The 19,033-nt window shown below is 41.7% G+C and overlaps 1 protein-coding gene across 4 annotated transcripts in view; it reads left to right on the top strand.

The window, feature by feature from the left end:
• Window positions 1–19,033, top strand: part of LOC148041780 (uncharacterized) — a 64,143-nt gene that overhangs the window by 33,478 nt on the left and 11,632 nt on the right. For all 4 annotated transcript variants that reach the window (XM_087682394.1, XM_087682385.1, XM_087682379.1 and 1 more), the window contains 2 exons: window positions 12,568–12,730; window positions 13,868–13,912. In XM_087682394.1, the coding sequence (XP_087538520.1) occupies window positions 12,568–12,730; window positions 13,868–13,912 (208 nt within the window). The remainder of the gene's footprint in view (window positions 1–12,567; window positions 12,731–13,867; window positions 13,913–19,033) is intronic.

Below are 19,033 nucleotides of genomic sequence, written 5' to 3'. Positions count from 1 at the left end.
ATGTAAAGGAAAAGATTTGGAGGTTCTGTATGCACATTTGTGATTGCTTAGCATCTAATATCTGTGACAGCAGAGTCTGAATATAAGGGTATTGAGTCACGTTTCTCAAGAGGCTGTTGCAGGTGACACTCGTGATAAATCTCTCTTAATATGCTTGGAAACAGGACATGTACAAGCGGTATGCTCTTCATTGCCTATGGCTTATATGCCACATTTCTTACCCCTCAATTTGCATCTGAGTATTATGCCCAAGCCATGATCTTACTGCTGCAATATTTTGTTTGAATCTGCAGTAATGTGGTGGCTCTTCTTGGTTTTCCTGGAATTAAGTGTTTGATGTATGGCTGAGCTCTTTGCTATCTTTCTTCACATTGCAGCCAATATCCTCGCTAAATATCTTTATAAATAATGTGCCATAGGATTTTTCTTACCAAGGCTGTTTGGAAGCTTCTACTGCAAACCTTCTTTCTTTATATCTGTTGATCAGAGATATATATACGTTTGAAACACCACCTTATAAACGAGCAACTTGTGTTGTGTACCCAATTGTTTGAGAGCATTTTATTTTCGTACCAATAGAGGCCCTTTGGAAGCTTCTACTGGAAACCTTCTTTCTTTATATCTGTTGATCAGAGATCTAAGTACATTTGAAACACCACCTTCCAAAACAAGCAATTTATTTCATTTACCCAATTGTTTGAGAGCATTTTACTTTTGTCTCTTTTGTGGTTTCAAGCTCACCTTTCTGAGCCACCTTTTGTACTCATGCAAGCGTATGCATGAGTTTTTGTATGTGTCACTTGTACAATCATTCCAGTCTAGCATTTCTAAGGGTTGCATCCCCATTTCTAAGAGCAGCATGGAGTGGAAGGACAACTCCATATATATTATGTAAATGTTTACCGCAGCACAGAGGAGCGGGAAAATGGAGCAGAGGAGCAGGAAAATGGAAAAAGGAGATAACCAAAAGGGCACAAGACAAAGGAAGGAAAAGGCGCCCCTGATGGAAGTCAGACCTTGAAAAATTTGAATGACGACCTCTCCAGAAGGCCTCAATGTCTCCTCGAGAAAAGAAAAGAGTAAAAGCGTACCATTAATTGTGAAAGTGCTTCCGAATCCTTGTAAAAGAGTGCTAGGCTCACTCTTGTGCAAATTGTATGCACTAGTTGGGAATGGGATAAGTTAGAACGGTGGGAAATAGGAAAAGAGGGCCTAGGCTAATGGTCGGCCATGTAAAAAGTGGAGATGACCGCTCAAAAAGTAGAGCATGTATGTAAAGTTCGAAAGTGAATGAGAAGATCATTCTTGTGTGTGGTCAAAGCTTCTTCTTCTTCTTCTCTTGTTTCTTGTCTTCTTGCTTGTGCTTGAGTGAGGGATTGAGGGAGTGAGTGTGTAAGAGTGAGGGATTGTGGAGAAGAAGCTCCCTATCTTCTCTCTTCATCCTCTCTTCTTCTCTTCTCTTCTCTTTTTTCGCGCGGCTATGGAGGATGGAGCTTGACGGAGAGAGCTTGAGGTTGCTTGAGCTTGCCGCAAGGATCATGGAGCTACCGGAGTGCAAGAGAGAGGAGGGAACTCAATCAAGCATAAAGGTAAGCTCACTACACTCGTAAGATAGGTATTGCACGTCGGCTATGTGAGAGGTAGCCATGGCATCTCGGCTTGAAACGCTTGATCAATAAGCGGTCCGTAGGTCTCGGGGTAGAGCTCCGTAGCTCCCCTTCAGTAAAGAAGCTCGTAGGAGAACTATTATAAAAGCCAAGCTTTTGTGGACAATTTTGTCAAGAAAAACAGATATGCTCTGATACCATGTCAAGAAATGACTGAGCAACTAGAGAGAGAGTAGGGTTTGCAGGGAGGGACATAGAGTGTGTACGAGAAACAGTGAGAAGAGAAGAGAAATGAAACTTAGATGAACAAGATGAAATAATGAAGTGAATCTGATAAAAGGGTGTCGTAGCTTGAAGGATGCCTTGGAGCAAGGAGATTGTTGAAGAAGCCTCTGAGTCTACAAGCACAGGGATGATGAGGTGTTGCTTAGAGCAAGGAGATTGTCGTCGAAGAGGAGCCTCTAAATCCACAACTCAGGGGTGATGATTGGTGATGCTTGGAGCAGGGAGATTGCTGTCGGAGAATGAGAAGCCTTTGAGTTTGCAAATACAGGCCTAATGATTGACGCCAACTGCTCTAGAGTGATGTTGGAGGTGAAGGAAGAGCTAGAAATTGAAAATGCAAATGTAGGCAATCTTTGAAGATGGAAGCGCCAGCTGGAAGTGTGATGCTTGATGAAGGGAAGTGGCTAGGAACCAAAACGCAAATGTGTGGAATCTAGAAAGCTAATGCCAGACTGATGATGTAGACACCAGGTGAAGGAGAAGTGTCCATAGGTGAAGGAAGCTGTCGCCAAGCTGGGGATGTTGATGCCAAGTAGAGATGAGCCGTTGCCAAGGTGAAGAAGCTGACACCAGTAGGATGGGCTCCAAACGCAAACCTGATGTTGAAGGTGATAGGGTGCTTGAAGAAGATCATGGAAGGACAAGAGAGACGAAAGTTTTGGAAGAAGTGAGAGAGTGTGTTGAGTACAAGTGAAGAATGAATGGGAGGTGCCATATATATAGGCACAAACAGTCTCGAGTCTCGCCCACTGAAGTCTCTCATAAGTAGTAGTAGTCCCCCTTGGAAATTGGAGGAGTAGGAGCTCCCTTTGAAGCTGAAGAAAAATGAGATGCTTCCCTTTGAGGGCAAAGGAAAAAGATCCTCCTTTGGATTCTCCTTTGAAAGAGATAGGGACGCTAACTCATGGATCATAGACTCTGAAGGAAATCAAATGTTGATGCCGAACCTGCAACCTGTTTTTGCCTTTACTGATGTAGAGGAGATTCACAGCTCATTGAGTGTCTCTGGTTCTGATGCCATGTCAAGAAAAACAGGTATGCTTTAATACCATGTCAAGAAAACAAGTATGCTTTGATACCATGTCAAGAAAGACATCTATGCTCTGATACCATGTTAAGAAATGATTGAGCAATCCAAAAGACAGTAGGGTTTGCAAGGAGGAACACAGAGTGTGTATGACAAACATTGAGAAGAGAAGAGAAGTGAAACTCAGATGAACAAGATGACAATGAAGTGAATTTGATACAAGGGTGCGGTAGCACAAAGGATGCCCTAGAGCAGGGAGATTGTCGAAGAAGCCTTTGAGTCTACAAACACAGGGATGATGAAGTGTTGCCTAGAGCAGGGAGATTGCCGTTGAAGAGGAGTCTTTGAATCTGTCACCAAGCGGTGATACTTTTTGCAATTGCTTTCCTTATTTACTTATATAAATATTTTATTTTTCTTTTCTTTAGTTGCTGTTGCTTTTTACCCCCAGAGTTCTCTTGGATTAAGCCGAGATCTTTGTATGGCCAAAAGAGGCAGCCATTGAGACAAATTGGACTAATGGTTTGTTTGAGCCTTGGGACCGGTTTTATATTGAATAGGCATTGAAGAATAGAATGCCAGTGGTTTGGGATTGTGTGCTTGGCCATTGGAGATGGTGCACAACAATGAGCTTGGCCAAGACAGAAGATGCACATGTGAGAATGCCCACGGAATAAAAGTCACTATAATTGAGTCACATTACTCTTTTTGATGTGGTTGCAATGATAAAAATTGCTCAAAACAACTTGAGGAATGCAAGGGTCACCATCCCTAAAATTTGGGGAGTTACTATTTTTGGACCCCAAAATCTGTTCGCGTCATTATCTTCATTTTTGCATGAGAATTAATTCTTTGGTTTGTGCCGAGGTAAAATTTTGCACCGATCATGAAGAATTTTAGGACGGAAGGTTTAAATGGGAAAATTGTTACATGTATGCCATGTGTCACAATTTGGGCACAAATTCCCAAAAGAGAGAGAGAGAGCATTTTAAAAAAAAGTAGTCTTTCTCACCTATAATCTTTGTAAAATCTGTGTGTATGGCCTTTTTCACCCAAAACTGCACGAGCTTAAATTTTTACAAAAAAGAATTCAAATCCTGTCTCTCTCTCTCTCTCTCTCTCTCTCTCTCTCTCTCTCTCTCTTTCTGTCCAAGCTTTATGTGTTAATGAGCTTTTAGAGAAGGGACTAATTCAGCCTAGTATTTCTCCATTTTGTTCACCTGTGTTGCTAGTTCAGAAAAAGGACGGCTCTTGGCGAATGTGTTTTGACTATAGAGTCTTGAATAAGAACACAATTAAGAATAGGTTTCCGATTCCAAGGATTGATGACATTCTTGATCGATTACAGGGAGCAGGAATGTTTAGCAGGATAGATTTGAAAAGTGGGTACCATCAGATCATAATCAAGGTAGAGGATATCCATAAGACTGCTTTTAGAACGACATCTGGTCTCTATGAATTTTTAGTCATGCCGTTTGGATTGACCAATGGCCATGCCACGAGTTTTGTCGGTATATGATTATCTTTTCAAAGAATAAAGAGGAGCATAGAAAACACTTAGTTACAATCTTTAATGAGCTTAAGCGTAACCGATTGCTCATTAATGGCAAGAAGAGTGAATTCTTTTTGGAAGAGATTCACTTCCTTAGCCACATAGTTTCTAAAGATGGTGTGAAGATGGATCGTGCAAAGATAGAAGCAATTGTCGCTTGGCCAGACTTGAAAACTGTTCATGATGTCCAAGGAAATCCGCAGTTTCCTTGGCCTATGCTCTTACTATAGAAGATTTGTAAGACACTTTGCAAAGATTGCTTCTCCTTTACATGTGCTTGAAAAGAAGGACGTCAAATGGCAATGGATTGACAAAGAGAAATCAGTGTTTAGATGTTTGAAGGAAAAAATGACTACAGATCCAGTATTTATTTTGCCAGATCTATCTAAGCCATTCGTAGTGCAGTGTGATGCATGTGGAAACATTGTTGCTGTATTAATGCAGAATGACTCAGTTGTGGCACATGAGAGTAGAGTACTCTTTGTTGTTGAAAGGACTTACCACCTTTACATGTGCTTGAAAAGAAGGACGTCAAATGGCAATGGATTGACAAAGAGAAATCAGTGTTTAGATGTTTGAAGGGAAAAATGACTACAGATCCAGTATTTATTTTGCCAGATCTGTCTAAGCCATTCGTAGTGCAGTGTGATGCATGTGGAAACAACATTGGTGTTGTATTAATGCAGAATGACCCAGTTGTGGCACACGAGAGTAGAGTACTCTTTGTTGTTGAAAGGACTTACTAAATTTATGAGAAAGAGTTATTGGCTGTGATCCATGCACTTTCTAGCTGGAAGTACTATTTGCTTGGTGCTGATTTTGTAGTGCAAAAGGATCATCAAACACTTTGGATACTTTCTCTCACACAGGCTAAATTGTCAGAGAAACACATGCGTTGGGCAAATTTCCTATCTATGTTTCATTTTCAAATAGTGCATGTGGAAGGCAAGAAGAATGTAGTTGTAGATGCTTTATCTCATAAACCACAGGTGTTAGCAATTTCAGTTTCTTATCACTGTCAGCAATTTTAGTTTCTTATCACCATGAATTGGATGATATGAAAGAGTAGTATACTGATGATGAAGATTTCTCTGAAATCTATGAATAGTTGATCAATGGCCAACATCATGATCATTATGTATTCAAAGAAGGCTTTATCATGATGCATGGAAGACTATGCGTTACAAAATAGCTAAGGCCAAAACTTTTATTAGAAAGTCAAGCTCCACCGTATGCAGGACATTGTGGTATAGATGCTACAGTCAAAGCGGTAGAGACTTCCTTCTATTGGCCAGCCTTGAGATCTAATGTTGATGCATATGTCAGATCTTGCCTTATATGCCAAAATGTCAAATTTGATAGACAGAAGGTACCAGGGTTATTGCAACCACTGCCTATTCTAGAAAGGCCATGGGAAAGAATTGCCATGGATTTCATTTTTGATCTTCCAAGAATTTCTTCAGGGAATGATGAAATCTGAACTATCATTTGCAGATCCAACAAATAGGCACATTTCATTCCTGTAAGGAAAAAGATTAAGTCAAAACACATGGTAAAGATATTAATGCATAATATCTTCAAATACCATTGAATGCCATGGTCAATTGTCAGTGATAGAGACCCAAGGATGACTAGCTTGTTTTGGAAAGCATTGTTTGAAAACATGGGCACTATGTTGAAATTTTCGTCTTTTTTCCATCCACAAATTGATGGACAGTCTAAAGAAGCAAATTCGATTGTTTTAGATCTACTGAAGTGTTATGTTTCAGATCATAAGACTTCTTGGGAACACTACTTGCCATTGGTTGAGTATGCATACAATAATACTGGCAAAGCACCTTTTGAGATTGTGGAAGGTGGAAAGAAATTGCCTCCCATTTTGCAAACAAAAGATAACATTTTTGAAGTAGATCGTTATGTAAAAGATTGGGAAGAAGCATATAAAAAGGTCAAGTATGCCTTAGAAAAGTCATAAGCTAAACAGAAAAGAGCTACTGATAGTTATCGTCGGAAACTCTTGTTCAAAAAGGATGATTGGGTCTTATTGCGTTTTGGAAAGGCACGTTTGAGAAAACAGAAGGGCAAGGAACGTTTGTTTCCAAAGCTGAGTATTCGTTACTATAGCCCTTTTCAAGTCTTAGAGAAGATCAATGATGTGGCATATAGGCTGAAATTACTGGAGAATTGGAAAATTCATAATGCATTCCATGTGAGCCTATTGAGGCCTTTTATTGGTGAAGTGCCAGAAGATATGGTTCAAGAGGAACAACCTGAAGTAGAGGAATTAGATGAGATTCTAGTTCGTGAGTAGATCTTGGCACATAAGGATAGGAAAGTGAATGGTAGAGTTATAAGAAGATTTTTAGTGAAGTTCAAGAACTATTCACCAATGAATGCCAAATGGATGGAAGAGGCTGAATTGGTGGATTCGCCTCAGTTATTGCAACTTTACCAAGAAGCTTTCTTGCTAGAACCTACATTGACTTAGAATGCTTTTTGAAGCAATGTACATTCTCTATTGTACAGTTAAATACTGTATCTCATCGAATAATGCACAATGTATGGTTTACACTTAGCATTAACATGTGTATCATTGAATGAAATCTTAGTGCTTTGAAGTTGTATTTGTTACACTTTAGTTGAGTGATTGTACATGTTGTGACACTAATAGTTCGGAGATACGTGCTATCGCCTTGTGTTGCATCCAAAAACATGTATATTAGAAAGACTCCTAGTAACCATAGTTGGATACATGATGTGATTCTCCATCTATGTGAGACTTGAACTTGCAATGGCACAAATGGTAGTGGGGAAACTCTTACCATAGCCCTGTGTCATTTGTTAGCAAGTGATACATGCGATGTCACTAATAACATGGAGAATCTTATTATCGTCCTGTGCCATCCATTAGCATGTGTGGCATGCAATCGAGGTCGCTTGCTTCTTTCAAGAGGGGGGTATATTACTAGGTGGTGATACTTTTTGCAATTGCTTTCCTTATTTACTTATATAAGTATTCTATTTTTCTTTTCTTTAGTTGTTGTTGCTTTTTACCCTCAGAGTTCTCTTGGATTAAGCCGGGATCTTTGCATGGCCAGAAGAGGTAGCCATTGGGACAAATTGGACCAATGGTTTGTCTGAGGCTTGGGACCGGTTCCATATTGAACAGACACTAAAGATTAGAATGCAAGTGGTTTGGGATTGTGTGCTTGGCCATTGGAGATGGTGCAGGACGATGAGCTTGTTCAAGACAGAAGATACACATGTGAGAATGCTCACGGAATAAAAGTCACTGTAATTGAGCCACATTATACTTTTTGATGTGGTTGCAATGATAAAAATTGCTCAGAACAACTTAAGGAATGTAGGGGTCACCATCCCTAAAATTTAGGGAGTTACTATTTATTGACCCCAAAATCTGTTTGCGTCATTATCTTTGTTTTTGCACGAGGATTAATTCTTTGGTTTGTACCGAGGTCAAATTTTGCACCGATCACGAAGAATTTTAGACCGGAAGGTTTAAATGGGAAAATTGTTACATGTATGCCATGTGTCACAATTTGGGCACAAATTCCCAAAAGAGAGATAGAGCATTTAAAAAAAACGTAATAGGCATGAGGGGCAGATTCGAGAGTGAAGTTTTTAGGGCTGAGGGCAGATTGTTGTAAATACATCAGTTATGGAGAGCACTTTTTCGTCTCTAACTCATGTACGGAGGTAGAGCTTGCTCCCTCTGGTCAACTCTCTCTCTATTCTTAGAGGAAATGCCTCATTGTTCAGGTTCCATCAAATGTACAATTCTGTGTTTAATTTGCTCTTCTACTGTGGCAAGTGCCTCATTGTTTAGGTTCAGAGCAGTTGGTTGCTCCTCCAATGCAGGAACTAAAGAAAGTGTTGATCACGACACACAAGAACAGGGTTTTCAGCTCTGATTTAGTGTTTACTACTGGAATGATGCCAGGGTTAAAGGGTTTGTAGTCCAATTGATATGGAAGAGATCTGGAATGGAATAAGACTGAGAAAGGTCAAGAAACAGGTGAAAAACAGTAAATAGAGAGTTTTGCAAATTGTAATTCTACACTTGAATTATTGAGTTGTGCTCACAAAAAATGTTTTCCTACTTGGGATGTTCTTCTAGATATGTTGTATTGTCCTTATGCAACTGAAATTTACTTAGAAAGGGATGTTGTTCCAGATATGCTATACTGTTGTTATGCAGCTGAAATTTACTTAGAAAAGATAAAAGCCAACTGTTCACAGGTTTTGTACTTTGAACATTTCATTTTTTGTAACTTTCCATCTTTTAATTGATAAAGAAATACTGAAAGGGGTGCTGTACTTCGGGACGGTGTTAAGCGAGGGAGTGAGGTCTCTGTTTGTGTGTGTATGTGAAAAGACCAATTATTAATTGAAGGGACTACCGCTTTATGTGAGTCATAGACCGGTTTCAAAATTCGCAACTTAGGGATGATGATTGGTGATGCTTGGAGTAGGGAGACTACCGTTGGAGGATGAGAAACCTTTGAGTTTGCAAATGCAAGCCTAATGACTGACGCCAATTGCTCTCGAGCGACATCAAAGGTGAAAGAAGAGCCAAAAACTGAAAATGCAAATGTAGGTAGTCTCTGAAGATGGAAGCGCCAGTTGGAAGTGCGACGCTTGATGAAGGGAGTGGCTAGGAACCAAAATGCAAATGTGTAGAGTTTGGAAAGTTGATGCTAGGCTGATGATGCAAACACCAAGTGAAGGAGAAGTGTCCACAGGTGAAGGAAGCTATCAGTAAGCTGGGGATGTTGACGCTAGGTAGAGATGAGCTGTCGCTAGGGTGGAGAAGCTGATTCTAGTAGGATGGGCTCCAAACACAAATCTGATGATGCTGAAGGTGAGATGGCACTTGAAGAAGAAGATGGAAGGAGAGTGGAGAGACGAAAGTCTTGGAAGAAGTGAGAGTGTTGAGTACAAGCGAAGAAGTGTTGTATGTATAGGCACAAAAAGTCTTGAGTCTCGGCCATTGAAGTCTCTCGTATGGCGCTCCGACACTCTCGGAAGACCCTAGAAAGCCTTTTTGGGGCTGGAGACTAAAACCAAAAATGGGAATGAAGGGGGGAAATTGTATGGAATGATGGGTTTCTCAGCAAATTCTTGTTGGTCGGAACCCTTTCATCCGTCTTTTTTAATATTTGTTGATGAGAGATACAAATACATTTGAAGCCCCACCTTGCAAAATGAGCAACTTGTGTGTTTACCCAGTGTTTGAGAGTATTTTTCTTTTGTCTCTTTTGTGGTTTCAAGCTTATTAGCTTTCTGAGCCACCTTTTGTACAACCGCATTTCTAAGAGCAACATGGAGTGGTATGGGAACTCCATATATATGATGCAAATAAGCTTGTAGGAGAATTATCGTAAAAGAAACTTTTGGGAGATGCTATTTTGAAAAGAAGCATTATGGAGAAGCTCCTATGGAAGTTAGCTCGTGGAATAGGTGACCACGGTGGAAACTATTGGCACAAGATTTTTTGAACAATTCTTGTTGGCGTAGAGACCCTTTCATCTTTCATTTCATATCGATGCATTTATTTTGAGTGCTCGTCGTCGTCTCTCTTTCCCGTTGTGTCTCTTTCTTCTCGATTGCCTTTAAATATGTGCAAAGACTTTACAGGTTGGATAAGCTAGGTATTCAACCTTAAGTCCTGTTGATACCACGCTGGCACAAAAATTACATTGCTACTGCAATGGTACAAAGAGATGGAATATCTATGCTTGGCTCTTCAGCACACGAGTGACTCAAGCTAGTAACTTCTCTAAAAAGCTTCCTTTCATAAGCTGCACCAAGAAGCTTTCCTTTATAGTAGCTTCACCAAGATCATATGGTTGTGACCAATCAGCATCACATTGATTTGCAGTCTGTTTCTTCTTGCCATACAATGACTTCATGATTATTCACCTTTGGTTGTTGATGCTGTTAGTATTTCTAGCTTGCTTTGATTTTTTGGCTCTTATGTTTGGGCATTGAGTTTTCGGGTATGCCCAAAGGATGGCTTTAGTATTTGGTGTAATGGCTGCCTAATTTTTCTTATGTCAAGCTATTTCTTTCTTCTTGTCTCAAACTCATTAGTCATTGCTATCTACTTCGTCCGCCCGTTAGAGTTCTTGTCAATCTTGGCTTGCCTCTTTGAAGAAGTGGAAACTGAAGTCTGCTTTGAAGATGAAAGAGGACCTGTAGTCTTATTGTTGACCATTTGTAATGCAAGAGCTGACACTTTAATCTATAGAATGGGACACAGCTTGTTGAGACCTAAGATGATGTGATTGTTGTCTTGCTTGGGGGAGTCAGTGGTGGCAAACTCAGTGAGTATATGCCGATATTGAGCTAGGTCAACTTTCAGGTTATCTCCTTTCATAATGGGAAACTCTTGATAGTCATTTTCAAGATTGCTAAGACTATATCATGGATAATGAGATGTCTATAACTGCAAGGGGGAAATGATGCAATGATAATGGAACTCAGGTAAATCCCCTGCATCAACTCAACATCAGATGTAGTATATTGAGCCTTCCATTGATGGACTAGATTAGGGTGTGCAAGTTGAAGATTGGGCAGCTGATGCCCAGCCTACCATGTCATCAGAAAACTGCTGGCCTGCTGTCGTCATCTTGTGGAGAGCCATTGCTGTGTTTTCCTGGCTGCTTCTGCTCTGTTTTGATCAAGAGCAGGCTGCCCTGCTAATATCTTCACCTATGACGTGCTGTGACCTGCTGATGTCATCATTGCACATGCCACATGATACAACGCAAATTTGGTCATGCTACATGCATTTTGTTAATCCACTGTTTCCTTGACATAGGGCACACTCCGGAGGGCTTCGCTTCGCTTCCTCTACTGTCGCCTACAGGATCATCATCGTTGATGGGCTGTTGCTGCTTCAATTCTGGATCCTTCACAAGTATGACACACTCCGACACCATTCTCAGTCAACTCTGCCTCAGTCCTTGAGACACCAAGGTTGGAGGCCCCCTTTAGTAGGGAGACATGCATGGAGATGAGTTTGCAAATGTTTAAGTCATGCCTAATGGGCTCTATATGTGGCCCTAGTAATTATGTACCTATGTTTTGGTGGGTATTACTTAATACTTCCTAGATTAATGACTCTATAATTTAAAGGATCCAGTACATTAATTGTGCAACATCCCATGACAGCAGGAACAGACTTAATGTATTCATGTCATGACCAAAATGCTATCTCAAAAGCAACAATTAAATTCTAGGAAGGAATTTACCTACTCAATTTCTTTTAGTTCACTGTTGACACATCTTTAAATTAGGGTGGTTTGTCTGAGTCAGCAGCAATAAGTGACCCTCCCCTATTTTTTCCACGTGGCTAGTTTAAATCACATCCATGCGTATCTAAGCTGGCATCCGTTTTTTGGTAGATATAATACCTTTCAATTGCCTTGTGCACCTTCTCCCAAAGTGTCAAGAAACGTGATGATTAAAACAGTATTTTCCAGTTTTTGAAGACCAGTATATGGAAAAAATATTGAGGCTTTTGAAAATATGAAAATTTTGGGGCAATGGAGATCTCATTCAAATTTTCTTCAGACCAAGCTGTTGCCTTACATCAATTGAGTACCCAGTTTTTGAAGACCAGTGTATGGAAAAAATATTGAGGCTTTTGAAAATATGAAATTTTTGGGGCAATGGAGATCTCATTCAAATTTTCTTCAGACCAAGCTGTTGCCTTACATCAATTGAGTACAAGAATGACCCTGTCATGATTTAGAGCATGGTTTTATGGTCAAACTAAGCTGCAGCTTCAGTGGTTGTTTTGTAGGGACAGGTCATAGAGTTAAAAAATACTCCACGCTTTGTCAGTTTGCTTCCCATAAGGCAGGTTGTGGAGTCCATGAACAGTTTATGCTTTCTCAGGATTATTGCACAGAGGACACCTCTTTGTGTCTTACTCTTTCCATTTTACAGTTAGTGATAGCTACTTAGGTCTTCAGTTTTCTGGTGCCTTTTCAATGAACTATATGCATAGGTGTCTCATACAAAAGTACCCCCCTTTACTGAAGTTACATAGTAGTGTCCTGATGCAGGGTGTGATCTTGGAGCCAGTGCAGATTTGGTGTGTCAAGTTGGTGCTAAATTGGCACCTTCCTTCATTAATGTGCCACAACATCTCTACATTTCGAGTCAACACAAGCGCAAGCTTAGGAGTTTGGAAGTAAATCCTGTTTCAGCTGAAATGTGTGTTACCAGGTGGATCACATATGCTTTCATTTTTGTCAAGTGATATGTATGAAAATAATCTGGCTTGGATTTTTTCTTCTCCCGTGCATGCTTACATTTTCAAATTTCTGGTTGATTTTTAATTGTATTGGGAAATTGCATATCATGAATTGTCCTGCCCACCATTAATATCACATGACATTAACATCCTATACCTCAAGTTCCCCATAAAGAACTGGTCTGTTCAAATTCTCCAATTTGATAGGGTTTGCTTGCTTTTTACATGGAAAGGAAAAATTTCTTAGTTTTCACTTTTATTGGCAGCCTAATTTCATGGCTGCAATACACAATCCTCTAAGCAAAGGTGCATATGGTTGTGTATTGTTCTGATAGAAGCATCTGAAGTGGCTTTTTGTATTAGACAGTGGGTCCACACAGCCTTCAATTACGCTTTGAACTACTATCCCAATTTGAAACATCTTTCAGTTATAGTTCTGTTTCCATTTGGGGTTGTGTGGTGGGGCGGAGGGCACATTGGTGGCTTGCAAGGCCAATGTATCTCAACACCTCCAAAAAAGTCAAGAAATTTCAAAGAGGGCCACTTGATAATAAGTCAGACAGGTGGTAATAGCTAGGCGTTCAGTCATAATGATTGCCCAAAAAACTGCTTTTTGGTTCCCTTCCAAATAAAAAGTGGTTTTTACTTTAGGCAACACTTAATAAAGACTCTGATCATGTTGCACCAACAAACTAGTTTTCTCTTCCACAGTCAGCATCAAATATTCTGTTTCAATGTCACATAAGGTGACATGTTCCCTATTACTGGTGCCAATAAGTTGATATGGATGGATATTCAATCTATTGTCATTCTTTAATGACGGTTTGCAATCTCCTGATACTTTGGTTTGTGATGCTAAAAGTGCCAAATTTCTGAAATTGGACTGCAAACTGCCTGTTTATCTACACTCTTCCTCTCTTGTGCATTCCTTGTCAGTAGCTTGACAAGTAGACTTACAAGTAGAAGTTACAAATAGAACAGCAATAAAGTAGTATTTCCAGACATAATCTGGATGCTAGTGGTTGCTTATATGAGAAAGAATGATTGATCAGTATCTTCTGTGTTATTGTCACTACCAGAACTAAATTGTAACAATCTTTTATCTGCAGTGCGCTGGATGGACTTGTCAATGTTTGGAAGATTGAAGGCAAAGGGTATGTAAGAAAATGCTTACATATGTTGTTATGGAGTTTTAATTGTAATTCTGTTGTTCAAAGTGCCAAGATTGCTGTGGTTTGCTGAAATAAGAGTAATAGTTGTATTAGTTTGTGAAGTTTATTCCTAGTTTTGAGATCATCACCATAGTATTGCTTGCATTAGAAGAATTGCACTCACTTTGGTTTTTGCCATTGGGAAGCCTCCTGATATGTAAGGAGGAATACTTGAGTGCAGAAGTTCTCCAAGATTTCACAGCTCTTGTGCCCCGTAGGTGATGGCCTAGGGTTTAAAACTTAGGCTTTTAACTGTGAGGTTGTGGGTTTAAGTCTTTTGGGTGCATCGCTCGGCTGAAACCTATGCTCACGTGGTGTTTATATAAGTCCAGGCTCATTGCCATCCCAAGTTCGAACGTGCTTCTTCTTGGGACAGTCACCAAGGAGGAGAATCCTAGTGTGACCAAGCTCCACATTCTTGTGGCTTGTGAGCTATTCTATGTGCACATAGGAACAATGTCCCCGCGCGCCCCCCCCCCTGTAAGGGCTTTGTAGCTATACCATGCCGTTGCTACCGATTGCACCTATATAGGGAGTAGTAGTGACTCAAAGTCCTGCCTTGTTTCCACTCTACGCGTGATTCCCTATGCCCAGTGGTGAACCCTCTTATGTGCGGCGTCACGAGGGTGTAGTCCTGGGATGTGTCTATGTTGTCCCGCTTTTGGATTGAATAATACAAGAGTATACCTTGAGCTCATATCGTGTTACCTTTCTGTGCCGTGTTGAGTGCGTAACGAGTGCAGGTTTATCACACTTGGTATCAGAGCTACTCTTGCCCGGAGTGAAGGAGTGCTCACGGAAGTAGGAGACAAGATGGAGTGCCTCGAAGAGATTGAAGTCGTAACAACCCACAGCGCGACGCCCCACGTCGCGTTGACCCACGTCGTGTCGCCCCACGTTGCGACGCTCCCCCGACGCGTCGCCCCGGCGTGACGCCCCAACCTCGACATCCCACCGTCTGAAGACGTGACGCGGCTTCCCCGCGGCACAACCCACACCACCATAGGCGAAACGCGGCTTTTCCGCGTCGACACCACCACCAACCACATGGAGGAAGAAAGGGAGAACATCACCCTCCCGACACTGGAGGAGAGGAAGAAGAGTAGGGGACAAGAATGGAGAGTGGCCCAAGAGGAGAAGGTGGCCGGACTAGAAAGACAATTAGATAGTATGTCAGGCATGCTAGAATCAATATGGAGAAACATGCAGATGAAAGAGGAAGAGGAAGAAAGGAGGAAAAAACTAGAAGTAGAGCAGGGCTATAGAGAATGGGTGAGTCAACAACAAGAAGAGGAAAAGAGACACCGAATGCAAGAGGAGATGGATAGAACGGGTAGAGAGGAGTCATCTAGGAGGGCGCAAGATACAAGGAAGGAGAAGGAGAAAGTAGTAGAATTAGGAAGTAAAAAGAAAGACAAGAAGAAGGAGAAGAAGCACCATTGCAAAGAAGAGGAAGATAGCAGTAGTTCAGAAGAGGAAAATTCAAGATGCCCCAACCCGCCAAGTACAAGGGAGAGAGAGATGGGTTGGTTCTGAAGAAATGGATCGCAGAGGTGGATAGGTACTTAAAGTATTCAAGAATTACCGAAGACAGGAAGGCAAAAGTGGCAGCCATTTACTTGGAGGAGGACACTGCTAGTTGGTACCTGTTAGAACAAGAGCAGGGCCACACAATCTGTTCGTGGGAAGAACTCCAGGAAGAACTGAAGGACTACTTTATTCCAAAGCTGGAAAAATTCAAAGTGAGAGATGAATGGAGGAACCTCAAGCAAGCACAGTGAAAGATGAAAGAGTATGTCAGCAAATATAGGCAAATCATGCTGCAGGTACCAAACATGGATACCGATACTAAGCTACATGGATTTTTGTTTGGGATGCAAGAATGGGCTAGAAGAGATGTGGAGAGACAGGAGCCAATAAGCTTAGCAGAAGCCACGAGAATGGCCGAACGACTGGTGGACCTGGAAGGCAGAAGAACAGCACAAGGGAATCAAAACAGGTTCAATAACAACAACTTCAACAACACCTTCAACAACAACAACTCCTGGAACCAGAGGCCCAATGCTCCTAGAGGGGTATTCATAGATACAAGGAGTCAAAACACCACTAACACCACGGCCGTATCCCAAACCGCATTAGTACCAAGAGGAGCAGCAGGGAGATGGGGAAACAATCACTACAGGTCAACCCCTAGCACATCATATGGGCCCGCAGGATCAAACACATCATGGTGGAGACCCCCAGGCCCTTCCACGGGCATCAGATGCTTCAAATGCGGGGGTCCACACTACCAAAACAGGTGCCCAATAGAAGACACAGCTTCATCGAGCGGATCAAGGGTGAATGCAACTTGTGCATATGGAGGAGAAGAACCACTATCACCGTGTATCCAGGAAATCCCAAATGGGGGTGAAGAGAGCATGGATCACCCAAGGGTAGGGTCAGTTAGTGCCCGACCCCAATGCATGGCAGCCAGGGTAGCGGCAGTCCACCATCTATATATCAAAGGCCGAATGGGCGAAGGAAACCAATCTACCATGGTGAACACAGGAGCAACACACAACTTCATGACACCACAGTGTGTAGCAAAACATGGATTGAAGCTATCAAAAGCCCCAGAAGGATTAACAGTGACATTTGCACAAGGAGAAGCCAAGGAAGTAAAACAAGTCTTTGCAGTCCAAGTGGAAGCCGACAAGTGGAAAGCGAAACTCAACTTCTTAGTAATCCCCATGGATGATTTTGAAGTGATATTAGGCTTATAATTCTATGACAAGTATGTCATTGCAATGTTTGGTAAGGGTGTGAATGAAATGATGCTAGATATTCAAGGAGAAGGCGTAAGAGTACCATGCGAAAGAATGCAGCTACCTGGTAGGACCCCAATCAAGGTGCAAATGAAGGAGAATAAGCCAGGAGTATCATACCAAACAGTGAAACCAACTACAAACCAACCAAAGGGCCAGACCCAAAAAGCACCGGTCCAAGGGACCGTTATCAGGCCACGTATCATGACATGCAGTGCAAAGCAAGTCGAGAAATCAGTCAAGCAAGGAGATATGGTCTATCTGTGTATGATCCGACCAATTGAAGAAGAAGAAAATGGCAAGAAACCCAAACAATAGAAGAGGAACACAGAAGTGGCAGAAATACTTGAAGAATTCAAAGATGTAATGCCAACCGAACTACCCAAGGGTTTACCACCCAGACGAGATGTGAATCACAAGATTGAGCTGGTTCCAGGGTCTGCCCCACCGGCCCGAGCTCCCTATCGCACGAACCACACCGAGCTCATGGAATTGAAGAAGCAACTACATGACCAGAAGAACAAGGATTCATCCGCCCTAGCAAATCCCCCTTTGGTGCTCCAGTGTTGTTTGTAAAGAAGAAGGATGGGGGACTTAGACTCTGTGTAGATTATAGGGCTCTTAACAAAATCACCATAAAAAACAAATACCTTATGCCCCTAGTGGAAGACCTCTTAGATAGATTGCACGGGGCTAAGTACTTCAGTTGGATTGATCTTAGATCAGGATACCACCAAATCCGCATAGCCGAAGAAGATATCCCAAAAACAGCCTTCCGTACCTGATATGGTAGTTTTGAGTGGTTAGTATTAGGATTTGGCCTAAGCAATGGGCCAGGCACATTTTGTGGCCTCATGGATGGAATTTTCAGACCGGAGATAGATATCTTTGTCATTATCTACATAGATGACCTCCTAGTCTACAGCAAGACCTTAGAAGAGCACAAACAACACTTACGCAAAGTTTTTGAGAAATTGCGGCAGCATCAATTATATGCCAAGCCGGAAAAATGTGAGTTCGCAGTGAAAGAATTGAAATTCTTAGGCTTTATTGTAGGAGCAGATGGAATCAAAGTGGACCCTAAGAAAGTGGAAGCTGTCCAAAGATGGCCTGTACTGAAAACTGTAAGAGAAGTGCGGAAGTTCCTAGGCTTCACAGTATTTTGTCGAAGATTCATCAAAGATTACAGCCTTATCACTGTCCCCCTCTCCCACCTCACTAAAGAAGACCACTCTTTTACATGGGGGAATGTGTAGCAGGAAGCCTTTGAGCAGATGAAGAAGTGCATGAGCCAAACTCCCGTCCTAAGGGTGCCGAACTTCACCAAACCCTTTGAAATCTCTAAGATGCATCTGACTATGGCATAGGGGGTGTACTTGTCCAAGAGGGTCACCCCATTGCGTATGAGTCAAAGAAATTTACCGATGCTGAAACAAGGTGGAGCACACATGAGAAAGAAATGTTGGCAGTCATCCACTGCCTTAGAAAATGGAAGCACTATGTTCAAGACAAGCATACAATAGTCTTCACCGACAATATCTTCCTCAAATACTTCCAATCCCAACCCAAGTTATGAGCAAAGCAAGCCCGCTGGCTAGACTTCCTAGCCGAATTTGACCTGGAGATTAAGCACAAACCCGGCTCTACTAATAAAATAGCAGATGCCTTGAGCCGGAAAGTTGACCTGAAAGATGTCAGTGTGGTCAGCAGCAACTTCATAGAACTTGTCAAAGAGGCCCTAGAACAAGATCAAGAAATGCACAAGATAATCAAAGATGTGGAAGCAGAGAAGACACCACATGGAATGTACACCTTAGAAGAGGATATTCTATTTTTAGGCAAGAGATTGTATATCCCCAACAATGTGGAATTAAAGAAACTCATCCTGCATGAGATACACGACGGCAAGATTGGAGGCCACAAAGGGCAAAGCAAAACCTTGGAGGCCCTTAGGAAGCAGTTCTTTTGGCCGAACATGAAGGAAGAAGTGATAGACTACATCAAAACTTGCCCCACTTGCCAAATGGTTAAAGCACCAAGATCAAGACCAGCTGGACTACTACAACCATTACCAGTACCTAACCGCCTATGGGATATCATCAGCATGGACTTCATTGTGGAGCTACCGGAATCCCATGGGTACACAATTATCTTTGTAGTAGTGGACTATTTCTCTAAACAGGCCTACTTCATCCCGGCCAAACCACCACTGAATGCCAAGGAGGTAGCACGCCTCTTCTTCACACATGTATTCAAA

This window comes from Lygodium microphyllum, chromosome 1 (genome assembly GCF_053477565.2).
Source record: "Lygodium microphyllum isolate KBCC chromosome 1, Lygodium_microphyllum_v1.1.10, whole genome shotgun sequence".
NCBI classification, from domain to species: domain Eukaryota; kingdom Viridiplantae; phylum Streptophyta; class Polypodiopsida; order Schizaeales; family Lygodiaceae; genus Lygodium; species Lygodium microphyllum.
Note: the sequence above shows the minus strand (reverse complement) of the source record. Positions and strands in the feature narration are given on the sequence as shown.